The following is a 24,141-nucleotide window of genomic DNA, read 5'->3' as shown; positions in this document are numbered from 1 at the left end:
CTTCACATGGAGCAACTACTCCTCCTCCTCTTCCACCTTGGTCTCTGGCTGTTCCTTTAAAGCCTTGGGGCTATACAGAGGCCTGCATGGCTCAATGTAACAGGTGGGCTCAGGACAGCAGAGGAAGAGGAAGCAACCTGATGTGTGGCTCTACAACTCCACTTCTGGCTGTTCCATCGCGGAGGGGGACAGTGATTCAAGAAATATGGATGAGGTGTGCGTATGCCATGAAAGACAGCTGTAGAAAAGTGAATGAGGTAGGTGTGTGTATAAGGGGGGGGGGGGTCTGAAAAAGGTGGGTGGGGTGGAGTGTGCTATGGAGAAAGGAGACGAAAAAGTTGGATTGAGTGTGGATGGGGGGTGGTCTGAAATGGATGGTGTATGTATGTGTGTGTCATGGGGGGATGCTGAAAAAAAGTGCATGGCCTGGGGCATGCCATGGAAGGAATGGAGAAAGGTAGGTGGGATGCATTTGTGTGTTCATGGGTGGGAGGCTGGTGAAAGGTTGGATGGAATGTGTGTGTGTGTTCTGGGGCTGGGGCAGAAAAAGGTACGGTGGAGGTTTTGCATGGGAGAGGGAGAAAAGACCTTGGGGATGGACAGAACCTGGGTATTGCTAGAAGTTAAAGAGCACAGGGAAGGTAGTGAATGCTGAGGTTTAGGGGAGGGTAAGTGAAGGCTGAGTTGTAGGGGAGAGAACTTTAGAAGGCAGAGTTCTGCTAGAGGGTGGGAACAGAGGGTAGAGGAGGGAGAGGAAGACTGGTGGTATGCCCCTTGGAGAAGGGGCAGATAAAGCTGAAGGATGAACGTATTAGGGGAAGGGATACAAGATAAGAGAGAAATGGAGAAAGTGGAACCTGGAGGGGGACTGCTGCGGTGGTGGTGAGGGTAATTCATACCTGGGGGGGGGGGGGGGGGGGGGTGGGGGGGGAGAGAAACCAGCCCTTATAATGGAGGAATTCTGAACAAGAAAATTACAAAGTGTGTAATTTTTTCAATTTTTTTTGCATAGAATTCCCCCAGGAGCATAAATTGGATCTTGCTGTAAAAAAGAGGACTAATATTTGTTGTGATCGCATTAGATCAGATAACTTGTAACCAGACATCTTGAAATGAATTAAACTGAGTTGCAAGAAATGCAAACTGGCTACAGTGTCTCCCACGCTCTTTTAGCCAGTCTTAGGTATTGATAATGTGTTAGTCTGGTGCTTTTGGAACATTTTTTTAGTTGGTAGCATGGCTCATGATTAATCATAGAACGTAGAAAAATGAAGGCAGATAATGCCATATGGCCTATCCAGTTTGACCATCCATTCCATCTACTATATCTTCTTCTCCTTTAGATGTCCTTGCTTGAATTCAGATACAGTCTGTCTCCATCATCTCCAGTGGGAGGCTGTTCCATGAATTCATAACCCTTTTGAGAATTCCCATAGCAGTAATGAGAGAGCAGGAAATAGCACAAAAGCCAACCAACATATTTTTAGAATTGAGTTAATTTCTTAACTGTTGATTCCGTTTTAATGTTCTGTTTATTCGTTCCAACCCAAGGGAAGGTGGACAGAATTACACATAGGGGTCAATGTTTTCCAATTTATCTGGGGTCAAAATAATTGTTCAAAAATTAATAGCTTGGGAAGAAACTTGACATTTTGGAAAAACCAGTGACTGGTTCAGAAATGGGCAAAATTTGACCATGGCTTCCACAGAAATGCCCCCCCCCCCCCCCCCCATAAAAAATAAAATAGGAAATTGAGTTCCAGATGCTGTAGCATACAAACTTATATATACAGTGAAACATAAGTTAATTCCTCCTTTCAAACTGCCTCTCCCTTTTCTCTACTATCCCTGCCCCACAAGATGCCATCAACCCCTCACAAAATACACCCTGCAACAGCCACTCTACCTGGAAAACTGCCTTTAAACCTCAACAACACACAGACAATGCTGACATACATATATGGTACAGTTAAATTAAATGAGCCATGCTTTGCTTGCTTTCCCCACTTGTTAAACTTAAGACATTTTTTGTGAGTCCTTACCTCATTAGCTGAAGGTTTGTTTTGCAGCATGTTGAAGGAATTGCTGCTTTAGAGAGCAGGGTCAATTTTCAAAGGAAAGCTTTTTTTTAATATGAGCTTTTTACTGTGACTGATTAAATATTTCGTTGCTATATGGATAGTGCTAGGGGATATATGTCTAACCACTCCAGCTCACTCCATGTAGTGAAGGGCGGGAGTAAGGGTGACAACAAAAAAGTTATCCTCATACAATTTTGGTTCGTTCATATATAGATAGAGATGATTTTTACAATTCTAGGCCTTCTACATGAGTATAGGTATCAGTGGTCAGCAATGCTGACTATGTGTTAATTCAGACACCAACTGCCATGTCTGAATATTGTCTCCAGTATTTGAATTGGTTGTCAAACAGCAGAATTTGTGACTTACACTTGCTTAATACATTAAGAAAACAAAATGCATGTATAGTGGTCAAAAATGTATATGCCAAGTCCATTTTTTAAATCTTTTATCTATTAACTGGTAACACAAGCTATATACAGATAATTGTACAAGAGTCAAATATGGTTAGGACTTTAAATATTTTCTGTCTTCTAACGCATATTTTGTCTAACGCATTTAAGTTGGGGGCAAATGAAAGTTTACCAGTAGATGGCTACTTACTAAATACTTTTTATTTTGCTTCTCTCTCTCTCTCTCTCTCTCCACTGCCAACAAGCAGCAAGCCTTAAACATCTTATGGGGCTGCCACAAATGTGATTGTTTCAATGGCAGGCTCTAACAGGCTGAGGTTGCCAGTGCTACTCCTTATTTTGCTTCTCAGAGGTTTTTAAATTGGAAAACCATACCAGACTTCTTCAGTTGAGGAGATTCTCTTGGCTCTGATTTTCTGAGTAGATGTGATGGATTAAAGGCGATAAAGCATTTAGAAAACATTTGAATGATGATTTGTATTTTTTTGCACAGAATTCTGGCAGGAGTAATCTACTGATGCTCTAGTATCAGTTGGACAATCTGTAGTGGTGATTGTGGAAATGAGGAGTGTGTTTCTGATCTTGATTAGCCTAGTTAGTTAAGCAGGCCCTGCAGTCGGTCAGTAGGTTCCCTGTGGAGTGGGAATTCAGGGTCCCAGAGCTCCTATTCTCCTTGGAAGAGGCAGGGGAGGACTCGGAGGCCCTCTCAGGCTCCCATTTACTCGCAGATTCTGATTATGAGGTTTCCAGCCCCGGGAACCTAAGGAAAAGAACACATGTTCTGCCTTTTTGGAAGGAGGAGCTCTGAGGTCTCAGAGGCCCTAGCCTTACTTAAACCTGTCCACCCCGAGGGGGATATGCTGATGGGAGGGGCTTGCAGGTCCTCCAAAATTCTTTTTCCCTTTTCTCCTGCACATGGCCAGGGTGCCGAGAGTTCTGGATTGTTTATACCTCTTCGCCCCTGAGGAGGTAGAGAAGTATTGTGCCATTTGTGGTGCATATATGGCTAGGGTCGTGCTGTGTTGCTTGAGTCTCCAGAAGTCGCTCGCCTGGAGTTGGGATCGTCCTTTTGGCAGACGATCTCCCGCTGTGTGGCTGCTTTGGTGGCAGGATGCCATTGGTTGTGGCTCTGCCACTGGGCTGTGGTTGTTGCATCTCAATAGCTTTTGAGTCAGTCTGCCCTGTAGGGGTGCTTGCTGTTTGGCGAGGACCTGGAGAAGTTTGGTGCAGAATATGGGAGAGGTGTGGCCTCTCAATTCCGCTGAGTAGAGGCAAAGGAGGCTCTGTGCTCCGAGGGGGTGAACCACGTCTGGTCCACTCGGCACTTTTCAACCCAGGCAGGAGGTCAGAATTAGGTCTTTGTGGCCTTTTGAGGCCCAAGCATGGTGGAATTGCAGCCTCTCGTCCTGTCCACTTAGGGTGCAAAGGTCCCTCATTGTTTCCAGTGGAAGGCAGGCTCTCTCTTTTCTGTGATGAGTGGATCCGTATCACCTCAGGTCAGTGGATTCAGTAGGTGGTCGAGAAGGGGTACTCTCTGGAGTTTGCTAGTTCTAGGCGCCTTCATGACCACCCTCCGCAACTTGGCTTTTAAGCACCAGGCTGTTGCTTTTCCCCTTCTGCATATTTGCGATCTGGGGGTGGTGGAACCTTGTTCTGCTGGCAGAGCGTGGTCTGGGCAGGTATCTGTTTTGTGGTCCCAAAGAAGGGGGATTCATCCGCCCATCCTAGGCCTCGGGGGTGGGGGGTGGTGGTGGCGTGGTGTGTGGAGGCTTGTCTGCAAGCCCAACATTTCCAATTAGAAACTCTGTGCTTGGTCTCGCCTCAGGGAGGCCAGGAGAGTTTCTTGACTTCTCTAGACCTCATGAAAGCCTTCCTCCACATCCCCATCACATCTCCTCAGTTGAGATATCTGCACTTCTGTGTTGGGGTTCAGTTTCAGGTCTTGCCCTATGGCCTGGCTACAGCACTTCACACATTTTCCAAGGTGATGGTGGTGGTGGCTATGCACCTCTGCTGTCAGTTAATTCGGGCTCCTCCCTGTACATGTGGCCAGTTTGGGACCAGTCTGGTCACTTCTGAGTCATTTCCCTCCTGAAATCCCTGGGCTGGGTAGTAAACTAACCCAAAAGCCATCTGGCTCTGTCTCAGTCCCTGGAATATCTCGGGGTAAGCTCATACGGCTGGAGGGATAATTTTTATGGGGGAGCGGGGTGAAGAAGCCATAGGCACGGCTGCGCAGATTGTGCGATCACCCACAGCCCACGGTTTGGGGACTACTTGCAGCTCCTGGGGTTTGTGGCCTCAAAGTTGGAGGTTGGGGAGTTCACTGCCTGGTTCGAGGAGTACAGGGCACGTGGTCAAGCCAGGAGGCTTTCCTGGTCCATCAGTCACTTGGAGGTCTAGTGGTCTACCTAGTTCTGTGGGAGTTTTGGCTGCTTCCTGAGGGTCTACCTAGTTCTGTGGGAGTTTTGGGCTGCTTCCTGAGGGAAAACTATCAGAGATATCAGCAGTGTCACTGCAGTGTTGTACATAAACAAGCAGGGCAGCTTCAGGAGTTGGGCAGTGGTCCTGGATGCAGCCTGTCTGTTAGGTAGAGACTTCTCTGCAGGCCCTTTAATGGTCCACATTGTGGGCAGGAACAATGTACAGGCGGACTTTGTCAGCTATTCCCTCCTGTAGGAGCTGGGGCATTAGGGTTTTCAGGTCATTCTGGGCTGTTTGAGCCATCCAAGGTTGAATTTGATGGCATCTAGGATCAGTTCAAATGTGGAGCACTTCTTCAGTCGGCAGAGGGAACCGACTTACCAGGGGATAGATGCTGTGGGGATTAATGGAAAGAAAATTATCAGGTAAGAACTAATTTTTACCTTTGGATTGTTCTTCCCAATGTACATCATTTTGCATTTGTCCACATTAAATTTCATCTGCCATTTGGATGTCTAATCATCCAATTTCCTAAGGTCTTCATGCAGTTATTCATGAAGTCTGCATGTTTTTAACAACCTTGAATAGTTTTGTCATCTGCAAATTTAATCACCTCACTTGTTCCAATTTCCAGATCATTTATAAATATGCTAAATATCACCGGTCCCAGTACAGATTCGTGTGGGATTTCTTGTTGCCTGGATAATCTTCAGTTTAATCCTCACCTTATTTTCTTAGTCATACCTTAGTTGTCCTAACTCAGATTCTTTGTTCTCTTCAGTGTGTTTGTCTGTTGGTCTTGATTAGACTGTAACCTCCAAGTCTGAGTCTAGAGTCTATCCTTTATATGTGTCTGTACAGCATTGTGTACGTTTGGTATATGCGTTACAAATCAGTTGATTACTACCAACCAGTTTGTTATACAGTATAGTCTTAAATAAACGTTCAAACTTTGCTGCAGATGGGAGTGTTGAGAAGCTTGTTATAGCTTTCCTCAGTGTCTATTGTGATCTGTTACATCCCAAATCAGAGTATAGCCATTGATAATGACTTGGTTAATATTAATAGAAACTTTCTTTTCTTAGAATTTTTCATGCATTTTTGCTGTTCTAGTTATGAACATTTTAGGTCTCCCTTCAAGGACTTTATCCAGACAATTTCAAACAGAAGTTAAAGTATCAGATCTCTGGAAGTCCCTTAGGAAACTTTCACTAAAGGAGAGAAACTGATCGCTGGCAAGCCAAGTAGGCTGTTCATTGGAGCCAGGGAAGTCTTTACCACTGCTTTGTTCCAGCTCTTGAGTTGGCAGCATATGTAGGAGAGAGACAGCGGCACCTCCTCCTTTCACTTCAAAACCCAGGCATTCTACAGCTTACAACCATTAGGGTGCGACTAAAGGAGAGACGCCAAGGGTGGCCCATCCCAGTGCTGTAGATTTACCACTGCAGTGCTGGAGGTTGAAGGCCTTTTTCTCGCTGACCCCAGCCATGTCTAAAACTAATTCTGGCAGATAAACATTCCAAAAACTGACACATTCCAATCAATAAATAAAAAAATAAAAATATTTTTTTCTACCTATCAAGTAAAATGAGTTTATCTTGTTGGGCAGACTGGATGGACCGTACAGGTCTTTCTTTATCTGCCATCACTTACTATGTTATGTTATGTTACTTATGCTGTCTGGTCATGTAAATTTCCTCATCATGTTGGTCCCAGTCTCTGGTTTCTGCTTTCTTCTGTCTTCTCTCAACTCCTTTGCCAGGGCCTCTTGGTCCATTTGGCATTTCTTGTTTCTCCATATCCATTTCTCCTTTGTGTCACTATAACGCTGTTTAGTATTTCCTTTGCCTCTGCTCCTATCCTCCTACCATGTTAAGTATTCCTCTTCTCCGTGTCTGTATTCTTGTCTATCCAGTATCTTCCCTTTGTGTTCATCTATCCCGCCTCATGTGTCATCATCCTACTGTGTCCCTCCATCCCCCCTCATGTGGCATCATCCCTCTGTGTCTCCCCATCTCTCCCACATGTGGCGTCATCCCTATCTGTCCCCCTTCCCTCCCACATGTGGCGTCATCCCTCTCTGTCCCCCTTCCCTCCCACATGTGGCGTCATTCCTCTGTGTCCCCATCCCACCTCATATGTCATCCTTTTGTGTCCCTATCCCCCTCCCCCAATCTGGCATCATCCCTCTGTGTGTCTCTCTCCCCATGTTCAGCATCTCTCCTCTCCCCCCTTCCTTATGCTTTCCTTCCTAGAAATTCAGCAAAGGTCCCTCTTTCCTGCTCCTGACCTCACTTCTTGGGAGTCCAGTATCTTTCTCTTCCTTCTTCCTTCACAGATCCTGACCATATTTCATTTTCTTCACACTCTTCTACTCTCTCTTTCCCTGCAGGTCCTGCATCCTCTAGCTCTCCCTCTCTCTTGTGGTGGGTATGGTATCTCTCACTCCCCTTCCTCCTCCTCCTCCCCCCAACAGTCTGGCCTCTCTTCTTCCCTCACCAACCTGCAGTCTGGTATCTCTCTTCTTCCCTCCCCCCCCCCCCCCCCCCCCCACCTGCACTCCTGCATCTCTATCATTCCCCCCTCCCCATGATGTTGTGGTGGCTCTTTCTTCCTTCCTTCCCCACTCCACAGGTGTGGAATTTCGCTTCCTGCACCCTCTCCCCGCAGGATGCAGTAGCACTCTCTTCACTGTAGCACTTCCCTCTTACAATGTTCCAGGCCGCCAGTAGTCAGTGAGGTAAGCACATTCCTTTGGCGCCCCGGAGATTGTCCCTCTGCTACAATTTCCTGTCCTCACATAGGTGAGACAGGATGTTGCAGCAGAGGGAAAGCTTCCAGGCCGCTGAAGGTGGTGTGCTTACCTCACTGACACTGAGTGCCTCCGGCAACCTGGAATATTGAAGGAGGGCAGCGCTATAGGGAGCAGGGATGAAGGACTGCTTAATGCATCCTGCAAATGCGTGAGAGGAGGGGGTTTTGGCATGTGAGTTGGAGTCTGGGGCTAAGTTCTTGTGACTTGGTACGTCTGCCAAAGGGACAGGTCTGGCCCCTTTGAAGCCCTTTCAGAGCAGCTTTGAACATAGTTTGGAGTTTTTGAAGGAATATGTGACCGCTTGGATTTCCTGTTGGGCGAGTCTGTGTTCCTGGTCTACTTGGGAAAGTTTAAGAAGAGAGCACCAGCTGTTTCTATACCTGTAACCTGGGGCTCTATGGATAAAAATCTTATTGCTGCATCACATGTTCGAGCAGGATTCCCACTCTTAATACATTCTGTCTCCTTGTATGTTTCAACATTGGAGTCAGACTAGGGGTGGACAACTATAGTCCTTGAGGGCCACAACCCAATTGGGTTTTCAAAATTTCCATAGTGAGCATACATGAGATGTATTTGAATACACTACTTCCATATCATCAAGCTAATCAATCCATAGACTGGTGGGTTGTGTCCATCTACCAGCAGGTGGAGATAGAGAGCAAACTTTTGCCTCCCTATATGTGGTCATGTGCTGCTGGAAACTCGTCAGTATGTTCTCTATCTCAGCAGGTGGTGGTCACACACAGCAGCAGCTCTGGCTAGGCCTCCAAGCCTAATTCTTAGGTTTTGTTGAGTGCCTGGGGTTGAGGGCTCTTTTGAGCAAGTGCAAACCTGGTGGTGCCAGGTCCCTCCTTTTCTCCCCCCTCCCGCTGGCTCCGTTAAAAAAAAAAAAAAAAATTTTGAACGTCCTTAAAGGCGTTTATTTCGACGTTTATTTAAACGTTTATTGCAGCTACTCACTGGGACACCAGGTCGTTACAGCTCGGAGCGGCAAGCAGGTAATTTTTACCTTTTTATAGCGGTTCTCCTCGTGGCATATGGCGTCGGAGGGCGAGGGCGCAAAGAGTCGCTCCCCGGATCGCTTGAGCGCTTCTAGAGGGGATGCGGGGGTCTTAAAGCCTGATTCGCCCTTGTTGGGTGACAGTTTCGTGACCGATGAATGTCCCGGTCCTTCCTCCGGCGTGGCGGTTTTTCCCGCCATAAACGCCCATCCCCCGCTCCTCGCCTCCGCCATCTTGGCCGGCCACACGGCTCGGACGGCTTCTTCTTGGGCCGCCCTTGAGGTTGGAGACATTAATGCCATGAACGCCCTTAATTTGGGCGATGGCACAAAAGCGGCTAAAGTTAAGCGCCGTTCTTCCCGCGCGGCTCCTTCGCGGAGTGTCGCGCCGGACGCCATTTTGGATGCGCAGCATGTCTCTCCCCCGCTCTTGCGAGCACCGGTTGAGGGTGCGTCTAGGGCTGTAGCCCAGGCTGCGGAAGTGCACAGTCTGGGGGGTTTCTCCCCCGAGTTTGTTTTGCTGCTGCAGTTCAGCAAACTGAAGAGTAGTAAATCTCCTGGACCGGATGGTATTCATCCTAGAGTACTGATAGAACTGAAAAACGAGCTTGCGGAGCTACTGCTAGTGATATGCAACTTATCCTTAAAATCGAGCGTGGTACCGGAAGATTGGAGGGTGGCCAATGTAACGCCCATTTTTAAAAAAGGCTCCAGGGGAGATCCGGGAAATTATAGACCGGTGAGTCTGACGTCGGTGCCTGGGAAAATGGTAGAGGCTATTATTAAAAACAAAATTACAGAGCACATCCGAGGACATGGATTACTGAGACCAAGTCAGCATGGCTTTTGTGTGGGGAAATCTTGTCTGACCAATTTACTTCAATTCTTTGAAGGAGTGAACAAACATGTGGACAAAGGGGAGTCGGTTGATATTGTGTATCTGGATTTTCAAAAGGCGTTTGACAAGGTACCTCATGAAAGGCTACAGAGGAAATTGGAGGGTCATGGGATAGGAGGAAATGTCCTATTGTGGATTAAAAACTGGTTGAAGGATAGGAAACAGAGAGTGGGGTTAAATGGGCAGTATTCACAATGGAGAAGGGTAGTTAGTGGGGTTCCTCAGGGGTCTGTGCTAGGACCGCTGCTTTTTAATATATTTATAAATGATTTAGAGATGGGAGTAACTAGCGAGGTAATTAAATTTGCTGATGACACAAAGTTATTCAAAGTTGTTAAATCACGACAGGATTGTGAAAAATTACAAGAGGACCTTACGAGACTGGGAGACTGGGCGGCTAAATGGCAGATGATGTTTAATGTGAGCAAGTGCAAGGTGATGCATGTGGGAAAAAAGAATCCGAATTATAGCTACGTCATGCAAGGTTCCACGTTAGGAGTTACGGACCAAGAAAGGGATCTGGGTGTCGTCGTCGATAACACACTGAAACCTTCTGCTCAGTGTGCTGCTGCGGCTAAGAAAGCAAATAGAATGCTGGGTATTATTAGGAAAGGTATGGAAAACAGGTGTGAGGATGTTATAATGCCGTTGTATCGCTCCATGGTGCGACCGCACCTTGAGTATTGTGTTCAATTCTGGTCGCCGCATCTCAAGAAAGATATAGTAGAATTGGAAAAGGTGCAGCGAAGAGCGACTAAAATGATAGCGGGGATGGGACGACTTCCCTATGAAGAAAGACTAAGGAGGCTAGGGCTATACAGCTTGGAGAAGAGACGGCTGAGGGGAGACATGATAGAGGTATATAAAATAATGAGTGGAGTGGAACAGGTGGATGTGAAGCTTCTGTTCACGCTTTCCAAAAATACTAGGACTAGGGGGCATGCGATGAAACTACAGTGTAGTAAATTTAAAACAAATCGGAGAAAAGTTTTCTTCACCCAACGTGTAATTAAACTCTGGAATTCGTTGCCGGAGAAAGTGGTGAAGGCGGTTAGCTTAGCATAGTTTAAAAAGGGGTTGGACGGTTTCCTAAAGGACAAGTCCATAAACTGCTACTAAACGGACTTGGAAAAATCCAAAATTCCAGGAATAACATGTATAGAATGTTTGTATGTTTGGGAAGCTTGCCAGGTGCCCTTGGCCTGGATTGGCCGCTGTCGTGGACAGGATGCTGGGCTCGATGGACCCTTGGTCTTTTCCCAGTATGGCATTACTTATGTACTTATCAGGCCTTCCTTATGCAAAACGCTGCCCCTGCTCCCTCGTCTGGTAAAGAGGTTGAGGTTCCCAGAGGTAAACGCCCTCGGGTTGATTCCCAGGCCTTGGAGGACTTTGTCTCCTCCGATGTAGATGAGGGCAGCGTATCTGAGTTCTCCCAACGGTCCTTTGCGGATTCCTTGGAGGAGACGGATCCCCGCTCGGATGGAGCGGATGACCCCTCTGCAGCGCGGCTTTTTAGCTCAGAGGATTTGCCCAACCTGTTGATACAGGCCATGGACACTTTGAAGATTTCCTCTCCGGAGGACGTCTCTCCCTCAGCCCCTGTTGGCTCTGCCATTATGCTGGGGACGAAGCGCCCGCCTAGAACCTTCCACGTGCATGATGCCATGCACACCTTAATTTCGGCTCAATGGGATGTCCCTGAAGCGAGCCTTAAAGTGGCTAGGGCTATGTCCCGCCTCTATCCTTTGACTGAAAGTGAACGTGAGGCCTATCTGTGGCCTACCGTGGATTCTTTAATCACTGCGGTGACTAAGAAAACGGCGTTGCCGGTGGAAGGTGGCACGGCCCTAAAGGACGCCCAAGACAGAAGATTGGAGGCGGCCTTAAGGTCGTCTTTTGAGGCGGCTGCTTTAAGTTTGCAGGCCTCAGTTTGCGGCTCCTATGTGGCCAGGGCGTGCCTGACTATGGTGCAGCGGGCTACCCCCTCGGATCATTCCTTGAGGGCTGATTGGCCGGCCCTGGAATCGGGCTTAGCCTATTTGGCAGACTTGCTGTATGATGTCTTGAGGGCCTCAGCTAAAGGCATGGCTCAGACAATCTCTGCGCGGTGGTGGCTTTGGCTGAAACATTGGTCTGCTGACCACGCCTCTAAATCCCGCCTGGCTAGATTGCCTTTTAAAGGCAAGCTGCTCTTTGGGGTCGAGCTGGACAAAATCGTGACCGATCTCGGCACGTCTAAGGGCAAGAAGTTACCAGAGGTCAGGGCTCGGGCTAGTACTCGTCCCGGTACCTCCAGAGGACGGTTTCAGGAAGCCCGTCGGTACCGCCCGGGCAGGTCGGGTTCCTCTGCCCCCTCTTCCTTTAAGAGGAATTTCTCCCCCAAGCAGCATTCCTTTCGCAGAGACCGCCGTCCCGGAGGTGCTCCCTCCGGTCCTCCCCCAGGGTCTCGTGCCCAATGACGGGGCCTTGGTCCACGCCCCAGTGCAGATTGGAGGACGGCTGTCCTCGTTTCTGGGCGAGTGGACCACAATAACTTCAGACGCTTGGGTGCTGGAAGTCATCAGAGACGGCTACAAGCTAGAGTTCTGCCGACCCTTAAGAGACGGGTTTGTACTCTCTCCCTGCAAGTCTCCGGTCAAAGCTGTGGCAGTGCAGCAGACTTTGGACAATCTGATCCGCCTGGGTGCGGTCGTTCCGGTGCCAGAAAGTCAGCTTGGCAAGGGGCGTTACTCCATTTACTTTGTGGTACCAAAGAAAGGAGGTTCTGTCCGGCCTATCCTCGACCTCAAAGGGGTCAATCGGGCCTTGAAAGTGCGGCACTTTCGCATGGAGACTCTCCGCTCTGTTATAGCGGCAGTGAAGGCAGGGGAGTACCTGGCATCCTTGGACATCAAGGAAGCGTACTTGCATATTCCCATCTGGCCTCCTCATCAACGCTTTCTGCGTTTTGCAGTCCTGGGCCGACACTTCCAGTTCAGAGCCCTCCCGTTCGGGTTGGCTACTGCTCCGCGGACCTTTTCCAAAGTAATGGTGGTCATCGCGGCCTTCCTGCGAAAGGAAGGAATACAAGTCCATCCTTATCTGGACGACTGGTTGATCCGAGCCCCCTCTTATGCAGAGTGCGGCAAAGCTGTGGACCGGGTAGTTGCTCTTTTGAGCTCCCTGGGATGGATCATCAACTGGGAGAAAAGCCAGCTGCGCCCGACTCAGTCCCTGGAGTATCTGGGAGTTCGATTCGACACCCAAGTGGGCAGAGTGTTCCTGCCAGACAATCGGATTGTCAAGCTTCAGGCTCAGGTGGACCAGTTCCTAGTAGCCTCTCCTCTTCGGGCTTGGGACTATGTGCAGCTGTTGGGCTCTATGACGGCTACGATGGAAGTAGTGCCCTGGGCCAGGGCTCATATGAGACCACTACAACAATCTCTGCTGCAGCGCTGGACTCCGATGTCGGAGGATTATGCTGTGCGCCTTCCCTTGGACCCAGCAGTGCGCAAGGCGCTGAGCTGGTGGATGCAAACAGACAAGTTGTCTGCGGGAATGCCTCTGGTGACCCCGGAGTGGATTGTCGTCACGACGGACGCCTCTTTGTCGGGCTGGGGAGCCCACTGCTTGGGAAGGACAGCGCAGGGGCTCTGGTCTCCTGCAGAGGCAAAGTGGTCTATCAACCTCCTGGAACTCAGAGCCATTCGGTTGGCGCTTTTGGAGTTCATCCCGGTACTGGTGTTGAAGCCGGTACGGGTCCTGTCAGACAATGCCACGGCTGTGGCCTATGTCAACCGCCAGGGAGGTACCAAGAGCGCCCCTCTAGCCAAGGAGGCTATGAATCTATGCCAGTGGGCAGAAGCGAACCTGGAGCAGCTGTCGGCGGCCCACATTGCCGGAGTCATGAATGTCAAGGCGGACTTTCTCAGTCGCCATACCTTGGAGCCCGGAGAGTGGCAGCTATCTGCTCAGGCGTTCTTGGACATCACGAAGCGCTGGGGCCAGCCGAGCCTAGATCTGATGGCGTCATCGGCCAATTGCCAAGTGCCGCGCTTTTTCAGCAGAGGACGGGACCCTCGATCCCTGGGAGTAGATGCTCTTCTCCAACAGTGGCCGACTCAAGAGCTTCTCTATGTGTTCCCGCCCTGGCCCATGTTGGGCAGGGTGCTAGACCGGGTGGCAAAGCATCCCGGCAGGGTAATCCTGGTGGGTCCGGATTGGCCCAGACGTCCCTGGTATGCGGACTTGATCAGGCTCTCAGTCGACGATCCTCTGCGGCTGCCAGTGGAGCAGGGCCTGTTACATCAGGGTCCCGTGGTGATGGAGGATCCCTCCCCCTTTGGTCTTACGGCCTGGCTATTGAGCGGCAGTGTCTGAGAAAGAAGGGCTTCTCAGACAAGGTCATCGCCACTATGCTGAGAGCGAGGAAGCGCTCTACTTCTACTGCTTACGCCAGGGTTTGGCGTATATTTGCAGCGTGGTGTGAAGCAGGCTCACTTTCTCCCTTCACTGCTCCAATTTCTTCAGTGTTGGCGTTCCTGCAAGAAGGTCTGGAGAAAGGCCTGTCGCTCAGTTCCCTTAAAGTCCAGGTAGCGGCTCTGGCTTGCTTCAGGGGCCGCCTGAAGGGTGCTTCCCTGGCTTCGCAGCCAGATGTGGTGCGCTTTCTCAAGGGAGTTAATCACCTGCGCCCTCCTCTGCACTCTGTGGTGCCTGCGTGGAATCTCAACCTGGTGCTAAGAGCATTGCATAAGCCGCCTTTTGAACCCTTGTCGAGGGCATCTCTGAAAGACCTGACGTTGAAAGCAGTCTTTTTGGTGGCTATCACTTCAGCCAGAAGAGTTTCCGAGCTCCAGGCGCTCTCATGTCGAGAGCCCTTTCTGCAGTTCACTGAGGCAGGAGTGACTATTCGCACAGTGCCTTCCTTCCTGCCCAAGATTGTTTCTCGCTTCCATGTGAATCAGCAGCTCTGTCTCCCTTCCTTTCGTAGGGAGGACTACCCAGAGGAGTACTCTGCTCTTAAATATCTGGATGTGAGACGAGTCATCATCAGATACTTGGAAGTGACCAATGAGTTCCGGAAATCGGATCATCTGTTTGTCCTGTTTGCAGGTCCTCGTAAGGGTCTGCAGGCTGCTAAGCCTACAGTGGCAAGATAGGTCAAGGAAGCCATTGCAGCGGCTTATGTGGCCGCGGGGAAGGTGCCGCCTATCCAGCTGAAGGCTCACTCCACTAGAGCTCAGGCGGCCTCGATGGCAGAGGCCGGGTCCGTCTCCTTGGAAGAGATATGCAAGGCGGCAACTTGGGCTTCGGCTCATACATTCTCCAAGCATTACCGCTTGACTGTGGCTGCACGGGCGGAGGCCCGGTTTGGAGCTTCAGTGTTGAGGTCAGGGATTTCAATGTCCCGCCCTGGGTGAGTACTGCTTCTGTACATCCCACCAGTCTATGGATTGATCAGCTTGATGATATGGAAGGTAAAATTATGTATCATACCTGATAATTTTCTTTCCATTAATCATAGCTGATCAATCCATAGCCCCTCCCAGATATCTGTACTGTTTTTATTCTGGTTGCATTTCAGGTTCAAGTTTAGTCTTCAGTTACTTCAGAAAGACTTCGTGTTCAAGTTTTTTCACTTGGATTCTTCAAGAGTTGAGACGAGTTTGTGTTACAGTGAGCTGCTGCATTCCTCTCCCCTCCGTTTTATGGGGCTGGATTGAGATTTAAATTCTGCCGGCACTCCCTCCCGCTTCGTGCGGCTGTAGGGCAGCTTTGTACCCCTCCCGCTTCGGCGGTGTTAGGGTCAGTCAGCTCCTCCCGCGGTTGCAGGATAAGCCAGATCCCCCCGCATCGGCGGGTGTGGTGTCCCTCCCCTGCTCCGCGGGGATGAGCTGGACGGATTCCCCTCCCCCACTTGTGTGGGGATGAGCTGGGTTAATTCCCCTCCCCCGTTTCGGCGGTGGTGAGCTGGGCAGAGTGTCCCTTCGTGGGTGTAATTCTCTAAGTGCTGAGTCCTGCGGATGGAGCTTTGATATCGACATACTGAGGAGTTTCCGGCAGCACATGACCACATATAGGGAGGCAAAAGTTTGCTCTCTATCTCCACCTGCTGGTAGATGGACACAACCCACCAGTCTATGGATTGATCAGCTATGATTAATGGAAAGAAAATTATCAGGTATGATACAAAATTTTACCTTTTCTTGTACGCAATCTCATGTATATTTGTTTTGGAAATCTTGAAAACCCTACTGGGTTGTGGTCCTCAAGGATCATAGTTGCCCACCCCCTACCTTAGACACTTACTTCACTACTACTACTACTTAACATTTCTAGAGCGCTACTAGGATTACGCAGCGCTGTACAGATTAACATAAATTGAACATAAAGACAGTCCCTGCTCCAAGGAGCTTACAATCTAAAGGGCGAAATGTCAAGTAGGGGCAGTCCAGGTTTCCTGAATAGAGGTATGATGGTTAGGTGCTGAAGGCGACATTGAAGAGGTGGGCTTTGAGCAAGGCTTTGAAGATGGGTAAGGAGGGGGCCTGGCGTATGGGCTCGGAGTTTATTCCAGGCATGGGGTAAGGCGTGGCAGAAAGGGCGGAGCCTGGAGTTTGCGGTGGTGGAGAAGGGTACTGACAGGAGGGATTTGTCTTGAGAACGAAGGTTACGGGTAGGAATGTAAGGGGAGATGAGGGTAAAGAGGTAGGGAGGGGCTGTAGATCGAGTGCATTTGTAGGTTAAAAGGAGAAGCTTAAACTGTATGCGGTACCTGATCGGAAGCCAGTGAAGTGACTTGAGGAGAGGGGTGATATGAGTGTACCGGTTCAGGCAGAAGATAAGACGTGCAGCAGAGTTTTGAACGGACTGAAAGGGGGACAGGTGGCAAAATGGGAGGCCAGTGAGGAGTAGGTTGCAGTAGTCAAGGCGAGAGGTAATGAGAGAATGGATGAGAGTTTGGGTGGTGTGCTCAGACAGGAAGGGGCGAATTTTGCTGATGTTATAGAGGAAGAAGCGACAGGTCTTGGCTATCTGCTGGATTTGCGCAGAGAAGGAGAGGGAGGAGTCAAAGATGACCCCGAGGTTGCGGGCAGATGAGACGGGGACGATGAGGTTGTTATCAACAGAGATAGAGAGTGGAGGGAGAGGAGAAGTGGGTTTGGGAGGGAAGACAATAAGCCAATAAGCTCGGTCTTGGCCATGTTCAGTTTCAAGTGGCGGTTGGACATCCAGGTCGCAATGTCGGCTAAGCAGGCCGATACTTTAGCCTGGATTTCTGCAATGATGTCTGGTGTGGAGATATAAAGCTGGGTGTCATCAGCATAAAGATGGTATTGGAACCCATGGGAGGAGATTAGGGAACCCAGGGAGGAGGTGTAGATTGAGAAAAGAAGGGGTCCAAGGACAGATCCCTGAGGAACTCCAACAGAGAGTCTTGCCTTTGAAGGAATAAGTGATGGGGAGTCCCTGTGGGAAAGTATTGAAACTAAATGCCTCTCTGGTTCTAGTTCCTTTTCTGAGTATTTTGTTCAATATAGGTCTGGCAAAGAGGCTTCCTTGCTAGGCATCTGGAGAGTTGTTTCTAGATCTGAAGAAATGCCTTGGTGAATTGTTACGAATCTCTGCTCCTTCACAGAGAGTGCTGCGTCCATGTTTCAGGATTTGGATTCCAAATCACAACTTTGAAAAGCATTTGAAATTGGTGGATTTGCAGGTTAAGGCCTTGCAGGCAATAGGTGTAATTGCCATAAAGGATAGTCTTTGTGTCTGCCATTCATTAGAAGCCTTAGATAATTCACTTCATATAAATAATCTTAGTTTTCTGAATTTTCCTAGAATATTTACTGGTACCAGATATTTTGTTGAGGAAATATTTTGTGGTGTTAAGCTTTCTAACCTAGAGTCTGTTAGCTGTGTTAAATGTTTTCTACATTCATAAAACTTTCTCAGAGAAGCAGAAGTCTGGTTGGGGGGGGGGGGGGGGGGGAGCGTACAATTGAGACTAGTACTCCTGAGAGCAGTAACTTTTAACCGCTTTTCTAGAAGAATCTCAGGATGTTATTTCTTATAGATCCACTTTGATGGCTATTGTTGCCCTCAGAGAAGGGTAAATTACTGGTTTTTAACGCCTACCTTGAGTATAGAGAGTATTTTGTGGATGTCATGTAACGCCTCAGCGATACCCATAGCACCCACTTGGGGTTAACCCTGTGGCTGTCTGGAGGGTCTGACCCAACACTGCCAAGGTCCGCCTGCACCTGTGTATGTGACCCTACACTGGTATACCCTCCACCCACCTGTTGGGTCCTGCTTACCTCTGGACAAGTTCTCCCACCCTAAAGTTATTTCCCCTGTGGTTTCTAGGGGCACTGGGGCCATAATCCTAGTAGTCCCATATTTCCTAGAAAACACCCACAGACACAAACTGACAGGATTCTTTGTCCAGGACAATAGAGTTGTTAAACTAATAGGTTTATTATCACAAAAAAGTAGAAGAGTGAACGGTGAAAGTTTTTAATCAGGTCTACTCCCTCTACACTCTCAACTGAGACTGAGGTATTCTAGCACATTCTAGGCTAGGTCTTTGGCTTCAGGGCCAGTCTGAGCACAGAGCATTAGCACTAAGGATGTTTGACCAATGACACTGCAAGCTACTTTTCTCTTTTGGGAAATGTAGCTAAAAAGAAAACAGACCTCTGTTACAGTTATAATGCAGAGGACAAGCACCACCTGCTGGCCAACCAAGGGAAAAGTGTCATAGGGCAGCAATACAAATCACAAAGCATGATTACCCCCTTTTCCATCACAGTGGACATCAAGTACAGGTGTTTTGAGTTCTAAGCAAGAATGTAGGGAGTAGTTTCTTGCCCCAAAGGCATGTACACTTGAGTTGGGGGCAGTGTGTTTCTTATGTTACCCTTTCAGGTGTTGTCGCTTTTAGGCGTAAGAGATATGTGTATTCTTTGATGCACTACAATTAAATAAGTGTCTGTTGGTCAGAAAAAGGATTAAAGGAACTATTGGGGTAATAATGTAATTGGCTGTGTAGTGAGGGGTTTATTCCCTAATGTTTCTGTCATATATTTTTTTGTGTGTGTTCTGCCTCTAGGATGAGGACTTTAAGACTTTATTTTCCCTCCTGTGGATTGGGTATTGTTTCTTCTTGGTTATGGTCCTTTTCTTATAAAGTGCATGTTGAAAAGCTTTAAAAAAAAAAAAAGAAACAGTTGGAAGTGTTCCAAGGTTTATATTTCACTGATCCATTTATTTGTTTTTTTTTTCTCTACAGCGTTTTATCCAGTATCTTGCTTCCCGAAACACATTATTTAATCTAAACAACTTCTTGGATAAAAGTGCCATGCAGGGTGAGAATTTATTTACGATGTTACATTTTTAAAGCTGTTTTGTTAAAAAGTAGTAGTCTCTCTCTTTACAAAACATGAGTTGTCTCTTGATTTTAAAGTAAAAGGTTATGGAGGCCAGGGGGCACTATTGAACCCAGACAAGTCTAATTTTTTTTCATGGTCTTGACTGGGCACTCTAGTGGTAGTCCATTCTTCTTTCTTGGCCGTTTCCAATAAACTCTTAAAGGCACAATGGGATTTTTAGAGTTATAAATTCTAAAATAGCTGTATTTGGTTATTCTAGGTGTCTCCTTTTTTCTGGTAAAATTGTTTGACGACTTATACCACCTGGCCTAACTGGTAGAACCAAGTGGTATACAAAGTAAAATCAATGTCAAAAATCATATGAAAGGAACTACAAAGTCATGACAGGAAAGCATTGCAAACATGTTAAAATAGTCAACATAGACAAAACCAGGGGGAAACCAGGGAGAAGTTGGTCCTGGAACAAGGACAGTGTTAGGGAAGGAATATTTTACTGACAAGTGATCACCAGTCGGGGCAGCTACCCTAACCTATACCAAAGGCTTGTTGAAAGACCCATGTTTTAACAGTGATTTTAAAAGCTTTAAAGGACAGTTCAGCATGAATGTTCAAAGGCAATGGATTCCAGAGTGAGGAGGTAGCAAAGAAAAAAGCATGATGCCTGGAAGTTTCTAATTGAGCATTGCGTGGTCTAGGAAACACTAGGTGGTGATCGTTAATGGAATGAAGCAAATGGATTGGTGAATAGGGAATAGTGAAAGCAGCTAAATAGGATGGTTGGCCTAACCTACATGCCTTTAAAGGTGAGAATGAGAAGTTTAAAGAGAATATGTTTTTCCACTGGGAGCCAATGATATTTACGAAAGTCCAATTTGCGAATATGGCAAAGGAAACAAAAGCTCCCTTTTTAGGGGGGAGGGGATTTTATAGGTTGCCATAGTGCCTAAAAATTGCACCTTGACACCTGTGAATTCTTACCCACAATGCCACCAGTGAAACAAGAGCTCTTTTACATTGGCATACACAGCTTGCTTTAGGATTAAGCTTTGTGGTTCAGGAATGCTGGTGTTAGTCTCGTGGTTTCAAGATGAGCACTGGAGTCCCTCACCATACAGTTTAAAATATGCCAGCTTAGGAGAAGAATTGATATTCTTTGGTGGAGGCAGCAGCAATAAGACAGCATTTGGAAAGGAAGATGTATCAAGTCTGCAGATTCTGAGACCTGGACAACCTAAAAATTATCCAAAGGTGGTATTTGTTATAAATGTGCTTCCTTATTATCCTGCTAGACCTGTCCTGTCCAATAGATTCTCTGCGTCCCTTCTGCTGGTATGGGGAGACAAACTTTAATATTTTGGTGACACTTTATTTATTCAAGCTAAGTGTATTCAAATAATATGCTTACATAGTAACATACATAGCATAGTAACATGGTAGGTGACAGCAGAAAAAGACCTGTACAGTCCATCCAGTCTGCCCAACAAGATAAACTCATATTTGCTACTTTATATGTATGCCTGACCTTGATTTGTATCTACCATTTTCAGAGCACAGACTGTAGAAGTCTGCCCAGTACTAGCCCCACCTCCCAACCACCGGTGCTGCCACCCAATCTCCGCTAAGCTTCTGAGGATCCATTCCTTCCGAACAGGATTCCTTTATGTTTATCCCATGCATTTTTGAATTCCGTTACCATTTTCATCTCCACCTCCCATGGGAGGGCATTCCAAGTATCCACCACTCTCTCTGAAAAAATGCTTCCTGACATTTTTCTTGTCTGCCCCCCTTCAACCTCATTTCATGTCCTCTAGTTCTACCGCCTTCCCGTCTCTGGAACAGATTCAGTTTGCGGATTAATACCTTTCAAATATTTGAACGTCTGTATCATATCACCCCTGTTTCTCCTTTCCTCCAGGGTATACATGTTCAGGTCAGCAACGTTTTGTAACGCAAATCCCATATCATTTTTGTAGCTTTTCTTTGCACCGCTTCAATTTTTTTTATATCCTTAGCAAGATACAGCCTCCAAAACTGAACACAATACTCCAGGTGGGGCCTCACCAACGACTTGTAGAGGGGTATCAACACCTCCTTTCTTCTTCTGGTCACACCTCTCTCTATACGGCCTAACAACCTTCTGGCTACGGCCACCGCCTTGTCACACTATTTCGTCGCCTTCAGATCCTCAGATACTATCACCCCCAATCCCTGTCTGTACATATCAGACTCTCACCTCCCATGGATTTCTACTCACTAAGTGCATCACTTTTGCATTTCTTTGCATTGAATTTTAATTGCCAAACATTAGACCATTCTTCTAGCTTCTGCAGATCTTTTTTCATGTTTTTCACTCCCTCCGTGGTGTCCACTCTTACAAATCTTGGTGTCATCCACAAAAAGGCATACTTTACCTTCTAACCCTTCCTTCAGCAATGTCACTCACAAATATATTGAACAGAATCGACCCCGGCACCCGATCCCTGAGGCACTCCACTAGTCACCTTTCCCTCATCCGAACAAATTCCATTTACCACCACCCTCTGGCGTCTGTCCGTCAACCAGTTCCTAATCATGTTCATCACGTCGGGTCTTATCTTCAGCCTGTCAAGTTTATTCAAGAGCCTCCTGTGGGGAACCGTGTCAAAAGCTTTGCTGAAATCTAAGTAGATTACATCTATTGCATGTTCCTGATTCTGTTCTCCAGTCACCCAATCAAAGAATTCAATGAGGTTCGTTTGGCATGATTTACCTTTGGTAAAACCATGTTGTCTCGGATCTTGCAACTTATTGGTTTGGAAAACTTGCAGCAAATGGAGTGGAATGGGCTTGTTCTTTTGTGCCTAAATATGAGCCTCGCTAAAAATTCTTATTCCCAAAATGTTTGTGAGTCTCATATTTAGGGGCAGAAGAACAATGTGTTCATCACCTTAATCTACCACTTCATCACGTGACACCTCACCACCACAGACATTTCATCTCATGACATTTCATCATGTGTTCAAGTTAAATGCATTCAAATTATATACAGTGGTGGAAATAAGTATTTGATCCCTTGCTGATTTTGTAAGTTTGCCCACTGACAAAGACATGAGCAGCCCATAATTGAAGGGTAGGTTATTGGTAACAGTGAGAGATAGCACATCACAAATTAAATCCGGAAAATCACATTGTGGAAAGTATATGAATTTATTTGCATTCTGCAGAGGGAAATAAGTATTTAATCCCTCTGGCAAACAAGACCTAATACTTGGTGGCAAAACCCTTGTTGGCAAGCACAGCGGTCAGACGTCTTCTGTAGTTGATGATGAGGTTTGCACACATGTCAGGAGGAATTTTGGTCCACTCCTCTTTGCAGATCATCTCTAAATCATTAAGAGTTCTGGGCTGTCGCTTGGCAACTCGCAGCTTCAGCTCCCTCCATAAGTTTTCAATGGGATTAAGGTCTGGTGACTGGCTAGGCCACTCCATGACCCTAATGTGCTTCTTCCTGAGCCACTCCTTTGTTGCCTTGGCTGTATGTTTTGGGTCATTGTCGTGCTGGAAGACCCAGCCACGACCCATTTTTAAGGCCCTGGCGGAGGGAAGGAGGTTGTCACTCAGAATTGTACGGTACATGGCCCCATCCATTCTCCCATTGATGCGGTGAAGTAGTCCTGTGCCCTTAGCAGAGAAACACCCCCAAAACATAACATTTCCACCTCCATGCTTGACAGTGGGGACGGTGTTCTTTGGGTCATAGGCAGCATTTCTCTTCCTCCAAACACGGCGAGTTGAGTTCATGCCAAAGAGCTCAATTTTTGTCTCATCTGACCACAGCACCTTCTCCCAATCACTCTCGGCATCATCCAGGTGTTCACTGGCAAACTTCAAACGGGCCGTCACATGTGCCTTCCGGAGCAGGGGGACCTTGCGGGCACTGCAGGATTGCAATCCGTTATGTCGTAATGTGTTACCAATGGTTTTCGTGGTGACAGTGGTCCCAGCTGCCTTGAGATCATTGACAAGTTCCCCCCTTGTAGTTGTAGGCTGATTTCTAACCTTCCTCATGATCAAGGATACCCCACGAGGTGAGATTTTGCGTGGAGCCCCAGATCTTTGTCGATTGACAGTCATTTTGTACTTCTTCCATTTTCTTACTATGGCACCAACAGTTGTCTCCTTCTCGCCCAGCGTCTTACTGATGGTTTTGTAGCCCATTCCAGCCTTGTGCAGGTGTATGATCTTGTCCCTGACATCCTTAGACAGCTCCTTGCTCTTGGCCATTTTATAGAGGTTAGAGTCTGACTGATTCACTGAGTCTGTGGACAGGTGTCTTTCATACAGGTGACCATTGCCGACAGCTGTCTGTCATGCAGGTAACGAGTTGATTTGGAGCATCTACCTGGTCTGTAGGGGCCAGATCTCTTACTGGTTGGTGGGGGATCAAATACTTATTTCCCTCTGCAGAATGCAAATAAATTCATATACTTTCCACAATGTGATTTTCCGGATTTAATTTGTGATGTGCTATCTCTCACTGTTACCAATAACCTACCCTTCAATTATGGGCTGCTCATGTCTTTGTCAGTGGGCAAACTTACAAAATCAGCAAGGGATCAAATACTTATTTCCACCACTGTATGTAGGAAACTACAACAAATGGGGGATGGGGTGGGCCAGGGCGTGCAGGTAATCGCAGCTTTTTTGTGCTCATTTCGAAAGGAAACGAAGTGCCAGTACACACTTGCAGCAGTTCTTTTGTGCCTAAATATGAGCCTCACTAATATATATATATATATATTTCTCCGAGGACAAGCAGGCTGCTTGTTCTCACTGATGGGTTGACGTCCTCGGCAGCCCCCTCCATCGGAAAGTTTACTAGCAAAGGCCTTTGCTAGTCCTCGCGCGCCCATGCGCACCGCGCATGCGCGGCCGTCTTCCCGCCCGAAACCGGCTCGAGCCGGCCAGTCTTCTTTCGTCCGCGCTCGGTACCGTCGTGTTACGCCGTTCGTGCCCCAGAGAGTCGACCTCGCGCGTCCTTTTCGACGTGTGTTTTCCTTGTTTTTCTTTTAAAAAGTTCGGGAAGCGCTCCGGAAGTGTTCCGGAAGACCCTTTCGGGTTTTCTGCCCTTCCCGTAATTTTCTCAACTTTTGC

General features: G+C 47.6%; 1 protein-coding gene across 1 annotated transcript in view; it reads left to right on the top strand.

Moving 5' to 3' along the window:
* The window catches only part of LOC115474500 (phosphatidylinositol-binding clathrin assembly protein-like), a 186,718-nt gene that overhangs the window by 32,998 nt on the left and 129,579 nt on the right, over window positions 1-24,141 (top strand). The window contains exon 4 of the mRNA XM_030209990.1: window positions 18,909-18,984. Coding sequence (XP_030065850.1) covers window positions 18,909-18,984 — 76 coding nt within the window. The remainder of the gene's footprint in view (window positions 1-18,908; window positions 18,985-24,141) is intronic.

Source organism: Microcaecilia unicolor, chromosome 7 (assembly GCF_901765095.1).
Source record: "Microcaecilia unicolor chromosome 7, aMicUni1.1, whole genome shotgun sequence".
Classification (NCBI taxonomy): Eukaryota; Metazoa; Chordata; class Amphibia; order Gymnophiona; family Siphonopidae; genus Microcaecilia; species Microcaecilia unicolor.
Note: the sequence above shows the minus strand (reverse complement) of the source record. Positions and strands in the feature narration are given on the sequence as shown.